Genomic DNA, 15,072 nt, shown 5'->3' with positions numbered 1-15,072 from the left:
TTGTAACACTCCAAAGAGAAAGGACAAATTGAAATCGCATCATATGACCCCTTTAAGGTTGATGCCGACTATTTCAAACTGTCATAATTGATTCTTCTTCTGCTTTCCAGGATGAAAACATCATGAACTCCATGCAGCTCTTTGAAAATGTGATATAGGACGGGAGTGGAGCGATCCAAAGCTAAAACAGCCCTCAAAGCCCCAATCCAGTTCTCTCTACGTCTATATACCAAACTAGCACAGCAATCACTCTCTGTCTTGTCCTGTAGCACTACTCCCATGCCTGCTGCACTCCGTAGAATCGTATAGACCAACACATAGCCGATAGTATGGCGTCACAGTTTGTACTTCACAGCAGGACTACTTTTAAAAAGAAAAGCCTGGACGGCTGGGATCCTTCCAGTTGCTAAATACCGGTAACCGTGTGGTGGAACTTTCTGATCAGAATGAGCAAATGAAGTAGCAAAGCCACGTTTTGTATCACTGGTTGATGGATTCCAATGGGCTCTCTAACATCCAGATAAAAACCATCACCACTCTGGACTGCTATCTTCTGCCTTCTGATTATGAATGAGGGAGATTACAAGACTCAATCTCAACCTTCCAGATACCATAGTTTGAACGAGAGTACAGTAACTATGGATTTCAAGGGATCCAAAGGAAGGTCCAGCACCAATTCCGATTGAAGCACACCAGAGACTACACGTAAAAGTCACCAAAAGAACAAAATAAATGTGATGAAAACCGACCTGAAGCATGCCTGTCCAAATATGTGAGATATTTGTGATTTTCTTGCATGGAGACTGACAAAGTTGTACATTTTCTTCCTTGTAAGCCAGTAGGTCCCACAGAAGACCATAAGCAAACTAAAGCAACTGTATGCATGAAGTTACGTAGTGTACCAGTGTTTATAAGTTCTGCTCAAACCTGTATTGCACATATCAGTGGGGCCAGGGTGATTTGTTTGGTCACATTTGATTCTTGCACAGCAATGAGGTATATTAAAAGTTATATTTACACTATAGGCATTTTAGAAGTATAGAAGTATGTGTTTTATTTTCAGAAATGTATTTATTTGTCAGGCGGCATCTAATGGAATGCAGGGTTTGGCCATGAACGGACATGTCCAGATTATTAAAAATGTGGTTTACAAGTTTTATTATGCTCATTAAAACATTTTTTGGATTTATATATATGTATATATATATATATATATATATATATATAAAACAGACTGAGATATATACTGTACGAGAGGCTCATTTATCCCTTTTTTACTTTTGCCCACATATTGCTTTGTAAATGTTACGTTATTTCATCAAGTACAGTATACAATGGGCAACCATGGGAATCTCCTTCTTATATGACAGTTGTACCATCAGGAATATGGATAGCTTTTACTCTTACGCAACAATCCCCTTCTATTTGGGGATGGTGAGAAATTATTGCTCACCTATATAAAGGAACAAATACTATGATGAAGGTGAAGTTATAGTAAAGGTTCAAAGTTAAAAGTCTGATTTCAGTTCACTTTCAGTAGCAACACCTGAATTACTTAAAAGCTCTTATTTATTTATGCTTTGTTTGTTTGGTTGGAGCAGATAGCTTAATGTCCAATGAATAAAAGACGCAATACTCTTGATCAAAAGCAGTGTTTCTGTTAATGTTACTGATGCTTTTAATGACAGTCTCACTTCAAAAGAAAGAAAGGGAACGTGTGTGTTGTGTAGCCAATTACAGTGAGTTATTTTATTGTAAAACAGTGGTTCGCAACCAGCGTGGCGGGGCCCACTATTAATTTTACATTTAAATTTAGACTTTAAATTTTAAATGTAAACTTTAAAATGAAAATGAAAACAGAAAATACTATCATATAAAAAATAAAACAATCTAGTTCAAAATATTAACAAAAACTACAATTGTATATCAGTAATATTAAAATAACACTGCTTAAAAGTATTTTAAATTGTTAATATTACTGATATATCACTAATATTGTAATATTAAGATCTTCGAATATGCTGTAAGTTTGAGAGTCACTGATCTTCAGTAAGTGCTCTTATCGGACCTTCAGTCTGTGTGTGTGTGTGTGTGTGTGTGTGTGTGTGTGTGCGTGTTTGCACATGTAAATAGAGATCAAGAAGGTGCCAGTTATTAAATCCCATGCATGACAATGATACAAACTGAACGCAAGCAGGAAAAGGGAGAAAGATTTGCACCTTAACACAGTGATCTGAAACTAAATATCTGTGGGTAAGACTGTGAATGTGTTTACACAGAATAGAATTTCCTTACAGAAATGCTTATCCCCATCTGCTATGCTTATGGAAATCTGTGTCTGATCCGGTTCATGGTGGAGACACGTCTACATTTTGTCTGCTTTGGGTGTCTGACTGTGGAATATAATATTTTTCTATACTTTTCACCCTCCTTTCATATATCATTTCTATTGGTTGCTCGTCTTCACGTTTCCCATAATATCTTTAATCTCTCATTTCTATTTTATCATAGCTTCTATGTGATTCCTTGAAATGTCAACAAAAAGAAGAAAATATTACATGTCAAATCTGAGTGAGGCCCATAGCCCCACTAACCTACATCCATCAATTAGCACAATAGATTAGCCACTGATTCAGGCCATGAGCAGGAAGAAGAGAAGTCAACACTGTCTAGTTCTTGTTCATGCATTATGAAAGTACTATAGCTAACTGGGATTATTTCCCCCATCTGTTCAGGTCTTCCTTCTCCTGCTGCTCTTTGCAGGAGTGACATCACTTCCTGTGTGTGCATTTCTGACCAAAAATACATTTATTGATTCATGCCATTTATAGCTTAAGTGCAAATATTAAATTACGGAAGACACAATCGACATATAATAATTCGAGAAAATCATTTGAATTTTAAGGTAGAAGTTTAGACAATGTAGAAATACTGCATATTTCTTATAAAATGAACAGTAAATACACATAAAATAATGTTTAAACTGAAATAACTCAATTAAATATAATTTTAACAAATAACTTATTGACTATAAATGTATTTACACTATATGTATAGGCCCAGGAGTTATTAGGATAAGCCATCAAACATGATCACACAGCTTGGATTATACATTGTGTACTAAACATGGGTAAACACTTGCTTCTTTTTTCCATAAAGCACTCATTTTTAGGCTTAGCAGTCAACACAAGTCAAGCATTACCTACCACTCCAGTCATTAAAACTGAGAAAAGTTCATTCAAGTAAAGTGGCGATGCTTCAGACACTTTTCCTCATTCCTTGTTCTTCTTCCCTGCTGCTTAAAACAAATAATAAAATAAACAATCAAAACTTTTGTTGTCTGTGGTAATTAACTGTTTAGCTGTCCTGAAAAAAAAATAACACTCTTTTGACTCTTTGCAAACCAAATTTCATACGTTTATAACCTATTAACACCACTAGGGGGAGTACAGTCATATTGAAGGTACAGTAAACATTTTTAGCCTACTCCCTTTGTGTGCATATTTCGAGAACGTCCATGTTTAAGAAGTAGAAGTAGTTTCTAAATAGTAGAAATTGCATGTAGACAGTTCCTTGAATATTTTCATTTCTAGTGTAAATCTGCTCTGTTCCCACCAATAATAAATTTAACCAATAGGCTATAGCAATAAAAGTGGCTACAAGTTTCTTTATTCCGTGCTGTTATTCACATGTTCAGTCATCTGTCCAATCACTGGTGTTCTGCTCTCTCTTAAAACCTTCGTTGAAAGCTTAGCAAAAACCCTAAATGTAACATATAATGAAATACACAACAAACTCTTCTTGAGTGGCCCTCTTTTATAATCACTCCAGCGACCTCCCTGTATATATAATTTGCTTTGTTATGATGATGTTTGGTAATGATGATGTTGTTATTTTTATTCGATCCTGTTGGAAATGTACCGGTACTTGTATTTCCCTGAATGGCCTGTGTTCTTTAAAAGTTTAACCCAGTTTGGAATGCACTGGTCAAAAAAATAGCACATGCTTCAATTAAAACCTGCTTTTCCAAGCTTACAGTTAGTTCTCACTGTTTTGTCATCGGATCATTGGTGTCACGTCATCATGTAATGGTTACCGAATAGTGATGCGCGGTTGAGCTAAAACGTCACCCGAATCCGCAGCTTCAACTAAATTATCCACCCGCCAACCGCCCGCACCTGTATTTTTGTCTGATTTAGATAACCGCACCCGACCCGCACCCGATCATCACATTAGGGTTCGTACGGTCATAAAAAACCTGGAAAAGTCATTGAACAGCAATTTCCAGGCCTAGAAAGTTTTGTAAAAATAAATAAACTCAAAAAGTTTTTGAAAAGTCATGAAAATCTATTTCACAATTCTCTGTATAATAGAATTATGTTTAATCAGATCCTGAATTTCGTTGCGGGATTGCGTATACATCGATCCGCGGATTATCCGCAGCGCCCGCGGATATAACCGCCATCCGCGCATCACTATTACCGAATGTAGGTCAATTAAGTAATGACGCAGTTCCGCCTGAAGACCGGAAGGGGGCGCCGAGAAACGCAACGAATGGCCCCTTTCGTGAGACTGAGGGCGCCTAAAAAGCTTTTTATTTAAATATTATTATTTTAAAATTATTTTAGAGGTGAGCTTATTTAATTTAGATATATTTTCATGTGTTTTCCGTCTCTTTCCTCAACCTCTAACTTTGTTGGTTGTTATTTGTATAATTGTATATTGTTTGTTGTAAATATGATGTTCAATGCTTTCAAACAAAATTTTAAAAAGGGACTGGCGGCGCCATTTTTACTGTTAAAAGCAAGTCGGAGGAAATGGGAGTCCTGTGAGGCAGACAGGGGCCGTGTAAAGGAGGTAGCATTGAGCAGGCTTATGGAATCACAGGGCCAGGCACGACACCGGCAACAGAGATGACTGGGTGCTGCGTCTTCGCCTGTGAACAATTCTATTGGCCGAGAGTCATCAGAAGGCGGGGCTTATAAGCGTTTCGACCTCAGGGTTTGTTTTGAGCATGCGTTGAAATGCCACAGTGCCCCGTGTGCCGTCTGTATATCCGTGTGTCGCTATATAATAGGGAAGAATCGTTCCACTTGTCTCCTGCTCATCATATAAGCCAGTCTAGTCAGAAGACTCTGTCTGGCCGAAGGTGTTTGGTCAGAGAAAGTCGCTGTTTCCTTATTTACCCTCAGCAGTGCTGAAGTAGGACACTCCAGGTACCGCGAAAGAACACAAGGGGAAATTACAGAAGAGGACAACGATTTTGTTCTTCCCGGAAAGGTGAGAAATAACGACTCAGTGTGTTTTATGACACAAGTGGTCTATTGTAATTGTAAATAGGATTGTTCTTAATATCAAATAAGCGTAATAATAATAATGATAACAAAAATGTCCTAGTCGCATCCCATCAACACCTCAGGATTCCAGTCCCTGAGATGCGATGCAACTGCGTAGAAATCTGGCTGATTATAACCGAGTCGCTCATATCTACAATAAAGACGATGCTGTCATATGATCATTTACAGTTTTAGTGTTTGGTTTATAAGTTTATATGACACATGATTTTGAAATATGGATGGCGTTCAGCGCTATTGATCTGTCTGTTGGGCCATAGCCATATAGATGTTGAATTACAGGCTCTTTTAAAAAGACCACGTGCTTTCAGCCTGTGGTTTGAAATTTTGAGATTTTCCTCGTCTTATAATGAAGGTGTAATAAAACAAGACCACGTTCAATTGTCACGTTTAATTAAACTAAACGCAACACAATATCAAGTATATGGAATGTCCATCAAAAGCAGTGACAATTATTTTTTCTTTATGTATCCAGTATGATGTTATGATAGATTAAATATTAAACTTTCTTATCTTGGTTGATTAAATAAAGGGATAGGCTACTTGTTTTGATTATCTTTGAGAGGTATGTCAAGGTTTGTAATAATGTGATAGAAGAGTTTCACATGTAAGGAAGTTATGAGCAGGTTCATGCTGGTGTTGTGCCGAATTCTGCACCACACCTGTTCATGCCTGATGTTATCATCTGTGACTCATGTGATGCAACCTGGACACTTATGGTTTGTGCTACATTAAATATCATGAATGGTTTTGGTAATTGGTGCATGTTTTCCATTAGTGATTGCACAACTGTAAATGGTGTCTAAAGAAATGAGTAGTAAGTGATGTGGGCTAGTAAATGTTTCTTGGTTAACTGTAAATTGCTTTGGATAAAAGTGACAGCTAAACAACCAATAAGTCATTTTTAAACAGTCAGATTTTCACGGCTGTGGAAAATCTGAAATATTATGAAATGATGATGTCTGAGTCCTGGAAATATTATGTAAATTTGTTAAATCTCAAAAGGTCTTGTGTAGTTAATATGAACTATGAACATGAAATATTTTTGAAAGAAGTCTCTTATGCTCACCAAGGCTGCATTTATGCGATCATGAATATAGTAAAAACAGTAATACTGTGAAATATTATTACAATTTGGAATGTAATTTATTCCTGTGATGCAAAGCTGAATTTTCGCCATCATTACTCCAGTCTTCAGAGTTACGTGATCCTTCAGAAATCGTTTTAATAAGCTGATTTGCTGCTCAGGAAAGATTTTTTATTATCAATGTTGTGCTACTTAATATTTTTATGGAATGAATAGGACAAAAAAAAAACTTCAAAAGAAAAGCATTTATTTGAAATATAAGTCTTTTGTATCATTATAAATGTCTTCACTATCACTTTTTTGATCAATTTAGTGTGTCCTTGCAAATAAAAGTATTAATCCTACTGATCCCAGACTTTTGAGCAGTAGATATGTTTATAATATTTCTCAGCTCTGAAAAATGTTATCAACAAGATGTTGATCCTTGTAGAGTGAAACTTTCCACAAGCCATCCTGATAACATGGGCCTGTCTGTTGAGGGTCTCATTGGAAAAATGTGTACATTAAAATGCAAAACTGTTCAATAGTTAATATAAAAACTTGCTTCCTGACATACAAATTCAAATTTTCCTCAGCAGTCTCTATGAAATGATTTTTTACCAAGCAATAATGAATGACTGGAAATGTCATGGAAATCATTTGATCAAACATTGTGAGAATGCTGTTATGCATTGGAGGATGAAGGGCATCTGTTGTTCTCCATCTTTCTGTGATTCATTCATTTTTTTCTGTTCTTTGATATTTCCTTTGAGTCATTCACAGTGTAAGTGCCGCTTTGGCTATTTGTGTAAATGATGCCTGAAATATCCATTCATGTGGTATAGTATGAAGTCTGACCATGGATTTGTCTGGTCAGTGACATCTCCTCCTAGATGCCAATGACAATATTAGTGACAATGACAGTGTATTTGATCAGTTTGATCCCATTTGCTTAAGATAATGAATGTTTCTGAGAAGAGAATTGATTCTTCTTTTTTGAGCCATTCCTTTAATATTATATAAACTGAAAGACATCCAGGATTGCATAAAGAGTTTAGATAAACAGATGTAGCTCAGAGGAACGCAGACTGGGTTGTGGCAGCTGTATTTTATAGCACAGGCTGTCAAGCACCAGAAGACTCTTTTGAGTGGAATGCTTTGTTTAAACAAATCTGTTGTGCTTGGTTTAGACGTGCCTAAATATTGTACAGAGAAGTTAAAGGCAATGGATCCTTATAGTTGTATTTTTCATCTGATACATTAATAAATGTGTTTTAATTAGCTTTTGTGCTTAGAGATTCAAGATTCAAGATTCAAGATTTTTTATTTGTCACATACATGGTTATATAGGGAATATATGACCAGCAGTGAAATGTAAGTCAGGTCCGCTCCATGGACAGTGCAATTATTAAAGAATACAAACACAAGAAAATTATATATAAATATAGGTATGGAAAAAGTAAGATAAAAAATAAGAATAAAATAAAATGCACAGGACCGTATACTGTAGGCTTAATAAATATGTATTTGTATAGATAAATATGTATAGAGGGTTGAATTAAAGCTTGTTTTGTTTTCTTCTTGCTTTTATGTTAGTTTGAATTAGCATTTGTCAGCACAAGTCGCTCTTCACAATCCAATCATGCCGAGAAATGGATTGTTTAAGAAATTGCCAATTAACTGTATTGATTTCTCAGAGCTTTACTAAGTAAAGTGAGAACCATGTAATTAAATGGTGAAGCTGAGAGAGCATGTTCACAAACCAGCAGGCTGACGGTCACAAAACATTATCTAACACACCACTGAAAAAACAAGAGGGTTTTAAAGTCTTCCTTCCTCTTTTTTTTTTTTTCTCAGTCATCTGATCACTCACAAAGTGGGATTTAGTCCCTTGAAGCTAAAATAAAATATCATCACTTTCACTCATGCTGTTTCAGTCTTTTTCAAACCATTTCTGATTCTCTGTTCTCTTTTTCTGTCTCTTTCCATTTTTCTTTCAGTTTCTTTCCAGTATTTTCTTATCATTTACAGAATGAGCATGTAGGCTGTTGTTTTAAATAAGAGTCTTAGTAGTTGGGGGTTTGGTAGTTGGTGGATGCAAGCAAACCAAAAACGTATTCATATCAAATGAGTGCATAAACTTAGTTTGGTAGCAGTGCAACAGTTTCGCAGAGCAGTTACGGTGAAAAAAAATATTATTGTGCTTATTGTTCAAACTTTAAATTCTGATTGAATGAGCCCAGCCCTGAGGCTTAAACTTGGATTCAAAACACCACTTCTGTATCTAATGATTCAATACAGTAAAGTGTAATACTTTTTTTTTTGTCATCATGTGTTGTAGTTAATTCACCCCAAAAAAAAAAATAAAAATCTCCCATCATTTTATTTACCCTCATGTTATTCCAAACCTGTATGACTTACATTTTTTCTGTGGAATATAAAAGAAGATATTTTGAAGAATGTTGGTAACCAGACAGTAACTTGTATGGACAAACACTGAGACATTTCTCAAAATATCTTTTGTGTTCCACAGAAGAAAAAGTTCTGCTAGGTTGGAATGTTGTGAAGGTGAGTAAATCATGACAGATTTTTCATATTTTGTTAACTATTCCTTTTAAGATGTTAGTTTCTGTAGTTCTATTTAATAACAACCTATGAATTGCACATATTGGCGTCTGATTGAGGTTGATCCCTTCAATAAATCATCCCTATAGTATAGTACTTGCATAATTCAGATCCTATTGGTTTGCTGTAATGCAAATTGTGAGGACATCCCACCTTGCTGGAACTTCTCTCTTATGTCACTGGTTTCTCATCACAGAAAGCTCATTTCATTCATTTGCCTCACTCTTTCAGTTTTTTTCATGTCCCATAAGGCAATTTGTCAGATTTAACTCCATCATTTAACAGGGGATTTTGTGTAATTTTCTTTTTCTTTTTTAAGTTTGCATAATTAGATGAGTCAGGGCTCTAGAAGAATGTTGGTAACCAGACAGTAACTTGTATGGACAAACACTGAGACATTTCTCAAAATATCTTTTGTGTTCCACAGAAGAAAAAGTTCTGCTAGGTTGGAATGTTGTGAAGGTGAGTAAATCATGACAGATTTTTCATATTTTGTTAACTATTCCTTTTAAGATTTTAGTTTCTGTAGTTCTATTTAATAACAACCTATGAATTGCACATATTGGCGTCTGATTGAGATTGATTGATTTTCTTTTTTAAGTTTGCATAATTAGATGAGTCAGGGCTCTTGATAACTGCCAAATCAAAGGAGAGACAAAGGTTGCTTAAACAATATATTCTTTAGCAAAGGGCAGAAACGTTAGACCATTAATGGCATTTGAAGAAAAACATGTTTGAGCTTTCAGCTAACACTGTGTTGATGCTAGACTCGAACGGCGCGATGTGACGCAACAAAAGATAATAGAATCCGTTATAATCAGTGATTCTGTCAACACTGGATGCGGCGTGTCAAATCCCTGGCAGTAAACTGATGGCCTTTTCTATTTCTGACATACTCCTAATTGCTCATGCTACTTCTGACACAAAGGACAAGTAAATTTGCAATGGTCGCTTTGTTGCATCCAGTATAGACAGTCTATAGCTGTTGCGGTGTGGTTGCATGGTAAGCTGCTGATGGTGAATTCTCTATTGAGGTAAATGTTCTTATAAAAGAGGAGTCACAGAGATTTTCTTTATTAAAGTCTTTGAGTCTCTTTAATTTGATTCAGTAACTTAAAAAAAAAACAGTGACCATAAGGCTGTTGTACTTATTGCAGTTTTATACTTTATGTGCATACATGACATATGTACTATAGCACCTCACAAACATGCTGAGCACACATATCATTTGTGACACACCATTAGGCTACAACTACCACATATGTACAGTGACAAACATGTTCCTTGACTAGTTTCAGATAAGAAAGAGACCACATAAAAGGTGTCATAACCTAGCATTTAATAAAGCAATATCAAATGGTTTGGCTGTTGTTTTACACATTTTTTAAACAATTATTTGCAGCTATCACCATCTTAGAAAATTGATATATTATGTGAAATGATCACTGGGGGTATATCATCACATCAAATGATAATGATTTTGTCAGGATGTTAAATACTTGCCATCAGCTTTATTGGCAAACAACTGCACTGCATTCAAAACTTCAGCATTTTCTATACAAACTAAACATTTTTTTTTTGTTGTTGGGAGAATGACCCTCTTGTTGGCCTACCATAATGTTAAAACAACATCATTTAGGCAGAGAGTGATTTAACTGTATCTGAACTGACTTAACTATATGTTGGAATTAATAGATTTAAATACCTGTTCATTTAGTTTTTGCTCTGAGTAAAGTTGTCCCAAAAATGAAAATTTGAAATTTAGCATTACATCACTTGTTCACCAGTGGATCCTCTGCAGTGAATGGGTGCCATCAGAATGAGAGTCCAAACAGCTGATAAAAACATCACAATAATTCACAAGTAATCCACACGACTTCAGTCCATCAATTAATGTCTTTTGAAGTGAAAAGCTGTGTTTGTAAGAAACCAATCCATCAAGGCATTTTAACTTTAAAGCCAGTTATCTATAATAATGAATGATTCCCCCAGTAAAAAAAAGTCTATGTCCTCTTTCTTCTGTTGTCCACATCAAAATCCACTGACATACCTGTTTTGGACTGTTTGTGCTTGCAAACGGTGCTTGGTCTGTGCATATTTCTCTCCTGATTCAGACGAGACTACTTTTTCACTGGAGAAAGCAATATTATGAATAGAAGACTCTTGCAACAGTTGTACAAGTAAAAAAACAAGTGCAAGAAATTTTTTTTTTTTTTAAATCTGTTCCTATGAAGAATTAATGGTGAGTACATTTTTAAATTTCCAATTTTTATTTTTGTGTGAATTATTCCTTTAAACTCATTTAGTAAAGCTAAGACCTGAAACACTGTTATTTTGACTTGTATCGGCCTGTTCTTACTGAAACCCATTTAATTGTGCCACATAAGATCTTTTATTTTATACGCACCTATAAATTTCCTCACTGTTCTGCTGACAGAAGCTCTTCAGATCCCCCTGTCGAGTCAAAAGGCCCCTTCCTTCCCGTGAGGTCCCTTTGTGTTTAATTGATGTGCATCCAAGAGACCCAGTGGATGTATTCATTTCTAAAGGAATTTGTCATTCACTGTACAGAAGCTCAATAGTTTTCCCTGCACTCCCCTGCGGAGGTGTGCTGTGATGTATAAATCTCCTCTCGCAGTGCCCCGGGGCAGCGGTCCTGTGGTGTCAGGCTCCTGCAGAGCTGCGCTATTGTCACTAATCTCACTTCACCACTGAGAGGGCTAATTAAACAGCATATTTGAGTGAATTAGCTGTAAGGAAGAATGTGTTGTCATGGGTGTGGAAAGGTCTCCTCTTTCTGGGGGGAAACCAAGCTTGTAGTTTAAGTGAAAATCGAGAATGATGACTCAGGGCAGGGGTTTTTAAACTATTTAATGGGAAAGTCCAACAAATATAAAGTCAGTTATATATTAATTTATACAGATTTAATTTATACTGTTTAAAAAGTTTCAGTGTTAATCAAGAATGATGACTGAGGGCAAATGATGAGAGATGATGACTTTAATGGCAAAGAACAACAAATAGAAATGTTTTTAAGTGTAATTCATTGTTTATATACTATTATATACTTTATTAACACTTTGAATTGGCTTTTATTTGATATGTTCTGTTTTCATTTTAATTTAGTTAGATTTTTAGTCATTTTGTTTTGTGAATTTGTAATTTTTATTATTATTATTATAATTTTTTTACTTTTTGTTTTGGTAATTTTAGTATTTCAGCTGAAAATTATTTGTTTCTAAAGTGACATTTAAATTTTTTGTGTAGGTTTTTAAGTTTTCATATAATATTTATATTCTATTCTATTTAATCTTTATTTTAATTTCCGATAACTTTTAATATTCTGTTTTAAAATATATATATATATAAATATAAATATTTTTTTTTACTTGTGAACAGTACAATATTACAATAAAGCCAAAACATATTTTTCAAATATTATTTGGATAATATTTAATTCTATTAAATTAAGGTACAGTACAAAATGTTTTTTTCTACCCAATATTATAATATTACAGAAACATTTCTAGTTGAATCCATAATTATTTCTACAGCGCTTTTCTCAATAAATATTAAAAACCGAAACTAATATCAAAAATTAGTTTAATTTTAAACAGTTAATATAAAAGCTGACAATAGTGCTAGACAACCAGTGAGCGAGTTAAGGACAACAGCGATGATAACTTCCTTGAAAGAGGTGCAGTGTATACTGACTAATTATATTATGTACCTTGCATATCATATTTCTTACTGTTAAAAACTGTTTTGTAAGATTTTTATTTTCTGTGTAAAATTGTCTGCGGACCCCTTAGCACCCTTAGTTCTTGGACCCTAATTTTAAAAGCCTTGAATGGTAAGTCACATTATTCAGCATGGTCTTAGCAAGACTTCAGAGGAAGTTTAGATGAGTTTGTGAATGTGTGTGACATCTGATGGGTTTTATTTGTCACGAGTGACATGTTCCGCTACAACAAATGACAGAGAACTAGCGAATTCAATAAGTCTGGATTGATTGTCAGACCAGCTTTGGTTTCAGTTCCATGAACATTGGATGGTTGACCTTTGATCATGGGAAAAAAAAACAAATCACACATACACTATACCGTTCATAAATGTCAAAAACATTTTTTATTTTTATTTTTCAACAAGGACTCATTAAATTGACAGTAAAGACGGTCTCTACTTTGTCTATAATTTGTTTTAAAAGATTTCTATTTCAAATAAATGCTTTTTTTTTTTCTTAATGAACCTTCTATTCATCAAAGAATCCTGAAGACTGGAGTAATGGCTGCTGAAAATTCAGCTTTGCCAACACAGGAATAAATCAAATAAAAAAATTAATAAATTAAAACAGAAAACAGATCTTTTAAATTGTAATAATATTTCACAGTATTACTGTTTTTTTTTTGTTTTTTTTTTACTGTATTTTCAAATAAATGCAGCTTAAAACATAAAAAATATATTTATGCTCTTACCGACTCCAAAACCTTTGTATTGCGCATACTGTTGGCTTCTCAGAAAAATATACAGTGGCCCAAAAAAGTATATGGACACTTATGTTGCTCTTAATATGTATGAATTCTCTTTGGTACTCTTTGACACGTCTGAATTCCCATATGAGAAAAAGTGAAACTTTTAACGTTCGCTTTAAGCTAAATATGTATGCGATGAACTGTCATATCCTGCAACCTCTCTCAGTGGCCTTCATAACTGAACATCTGACTAGCAGATGTTTCATCATTAAGGCTGCGACAGAAATTAGCTCAGTGTGTTTTGTCTATAAATGTGCTTTTGAAGAGGTTGGATGTGTAGGTTTAACCATTTAAACATCAGTAAGCTGTAATTATGAGATAATGGGATCATTAAGGGTGACCAAAATGAAGTATGTGCTTCACACGCTAGTCACCATGCGGCCACAGACATTGTTGTGGGAATAATACAAAACATTCTGACTGGACTTCAGTATTTTCGTTCCACAATAAAAGTCTATAAAGTAGTGGAGTCTCTTCACGATTGTTAAAGCACCTCAAGTTCTTCCTTAAATCTCCTCAGCTGGTGTCTTAAAGCTGTGTTGAGTTTGTTAGTTTAGTTTTGCTCCAGTAATAATTGTTTCCCAGTGAGATGGTGATCTCCAGGTTTAAGGTTTCTGTTTTGAAGTCCAGCAATTGATATTGTATAAACACCTCTCCTCAGTTAGTCAAATATTTTTGTGGCTCTGAATTTTTCCACCTCAGGCTCTTGCCAGATCGGTGTGGATGCCTTGTTTGTGAAGTTGTCCTACAATTAGAGTTGTTGGATTTGTTGTTTAGCTGCCTGTCATGTAATCAAATGGATCTGCTTCTGTTTGAAATCAGGACTAAATCTGCTCAGACAAACCATGTGGGACAGCAGTATCTGTGGATGGATTCGTCCTGCTGTGTTTTGGACCGTCCACTGATGATCGCATTACGAGGACATATATTATGCCTGATGGGTCATGACTAACAGCAGTAAAGCTGAATGTTGATATAAACCGACAGCTCACTCTGTTTGTCTACGTGCCTACAGGCAGAAACACACACGTACACATGTAGACAACACGCAGCCAGATATCACAATAACACGATTTTTGCTCATGGATGATTAAAGGGGTCATATGATGCAATTTCAAGTTTTCCTTTCTCTTTGGAGTGTTACAAGCTGTTCGTGAATAGATAAGATCCCTAAAGTTGCAAAGACTAAAGTCTCAAACCCAAAGAGATATTCTTTATAAAAGTTAAGACTTGTCCACACCCTCCTAAAACGCCTCGTGTAAACACGACCCCACATGTCTACGTCACTGTGTGGGAAGATTTGTATAACACCGCCCAAATGTTCACGCAAAGAAAGAAGGCATAACTTTATTGTTGCTGCCACCGGCGCCGCCATGTTGTGAAGACGCTGTGTGTTTCATTGCGAAAGCGAAAATACTTTGTTTGGTCTTCCAAAAGAGGACACAACTAGAAATCAGTGGTTAAGTTGTATTTACAACACTGTTCCAGAACAGTT

The 15,072-nt window shown here is 35.2% G+C and overlaps 2 protein-coding genes across 6 annotated transcripts in view; both read left to right on the top strand.

The window, feature by feature from the left end:
* Window positions 1-1,156, top strand: part of LOC107684506 (calsenilin-like) — a 27,996-nt gene extending 26,840 nt beyond the window's left edge. For all 4 annotated transcript variants that reach the window (XM_016480779.1, XM_016480778.1, XM_016480777.1 and 1 more), the window contains one exon: window positions 111-1,156. In XM_016480779.1, coding sequence (XP_016336265.1) covers window positions 111-158 — 48 coding nt within the window. In that variant the 3' untranslated portion in view covers window positions 159-1,156. The remainder of the gene's footprint in view (window positions 1-110) is intronic.
* A 3,867-nt stretch (window positions 1,157-5,023) lies between these two features.
* LOC107684505 (solute carrier family 23 member 2-like) overlaps window positions 5,024-15,072 on the top strand; it is a 34,899-nt gene continuing 24,850 nt past the window's right edge. Inside the window, exon 1 of one of the 2 annotated variants that reach the window (XM_016480774.1) lies at window positions 5,024-5,280. The gene's annotated coding sequence lies outside the window, so the exon portion shown is untranslated. The remainder of the gene's footprint in view (window positions 5,281-15,072) is intronic. The other variant, XM_016480775.1, reaches the window with a different exon arrangement.

Source organism: Sinocyclocheilus anshuiensis, unplaced genomic scaffold (assembly GCF_001515605.1).
Source record: "Sinocyclocheilus anshuiensis isolate Anshui unplaced genomic scaffold, SAMN03320099.WGS_v1.1 scaffold1, whole genome shotgun sequence".
Taxonomy (NCBI): Eukaryota; Metazoa; Chordata; class Actinopteri; order Cypriniformes; family Cyprinidae; genus Sinocyclocheilus; species Sinocyclocheilus anshuiensis.
The sequence above is the reverse complement of the archived record's forward strand: the minus strand, read 5'-3'. Positions and strand labels throughout refer to the sequence as shown.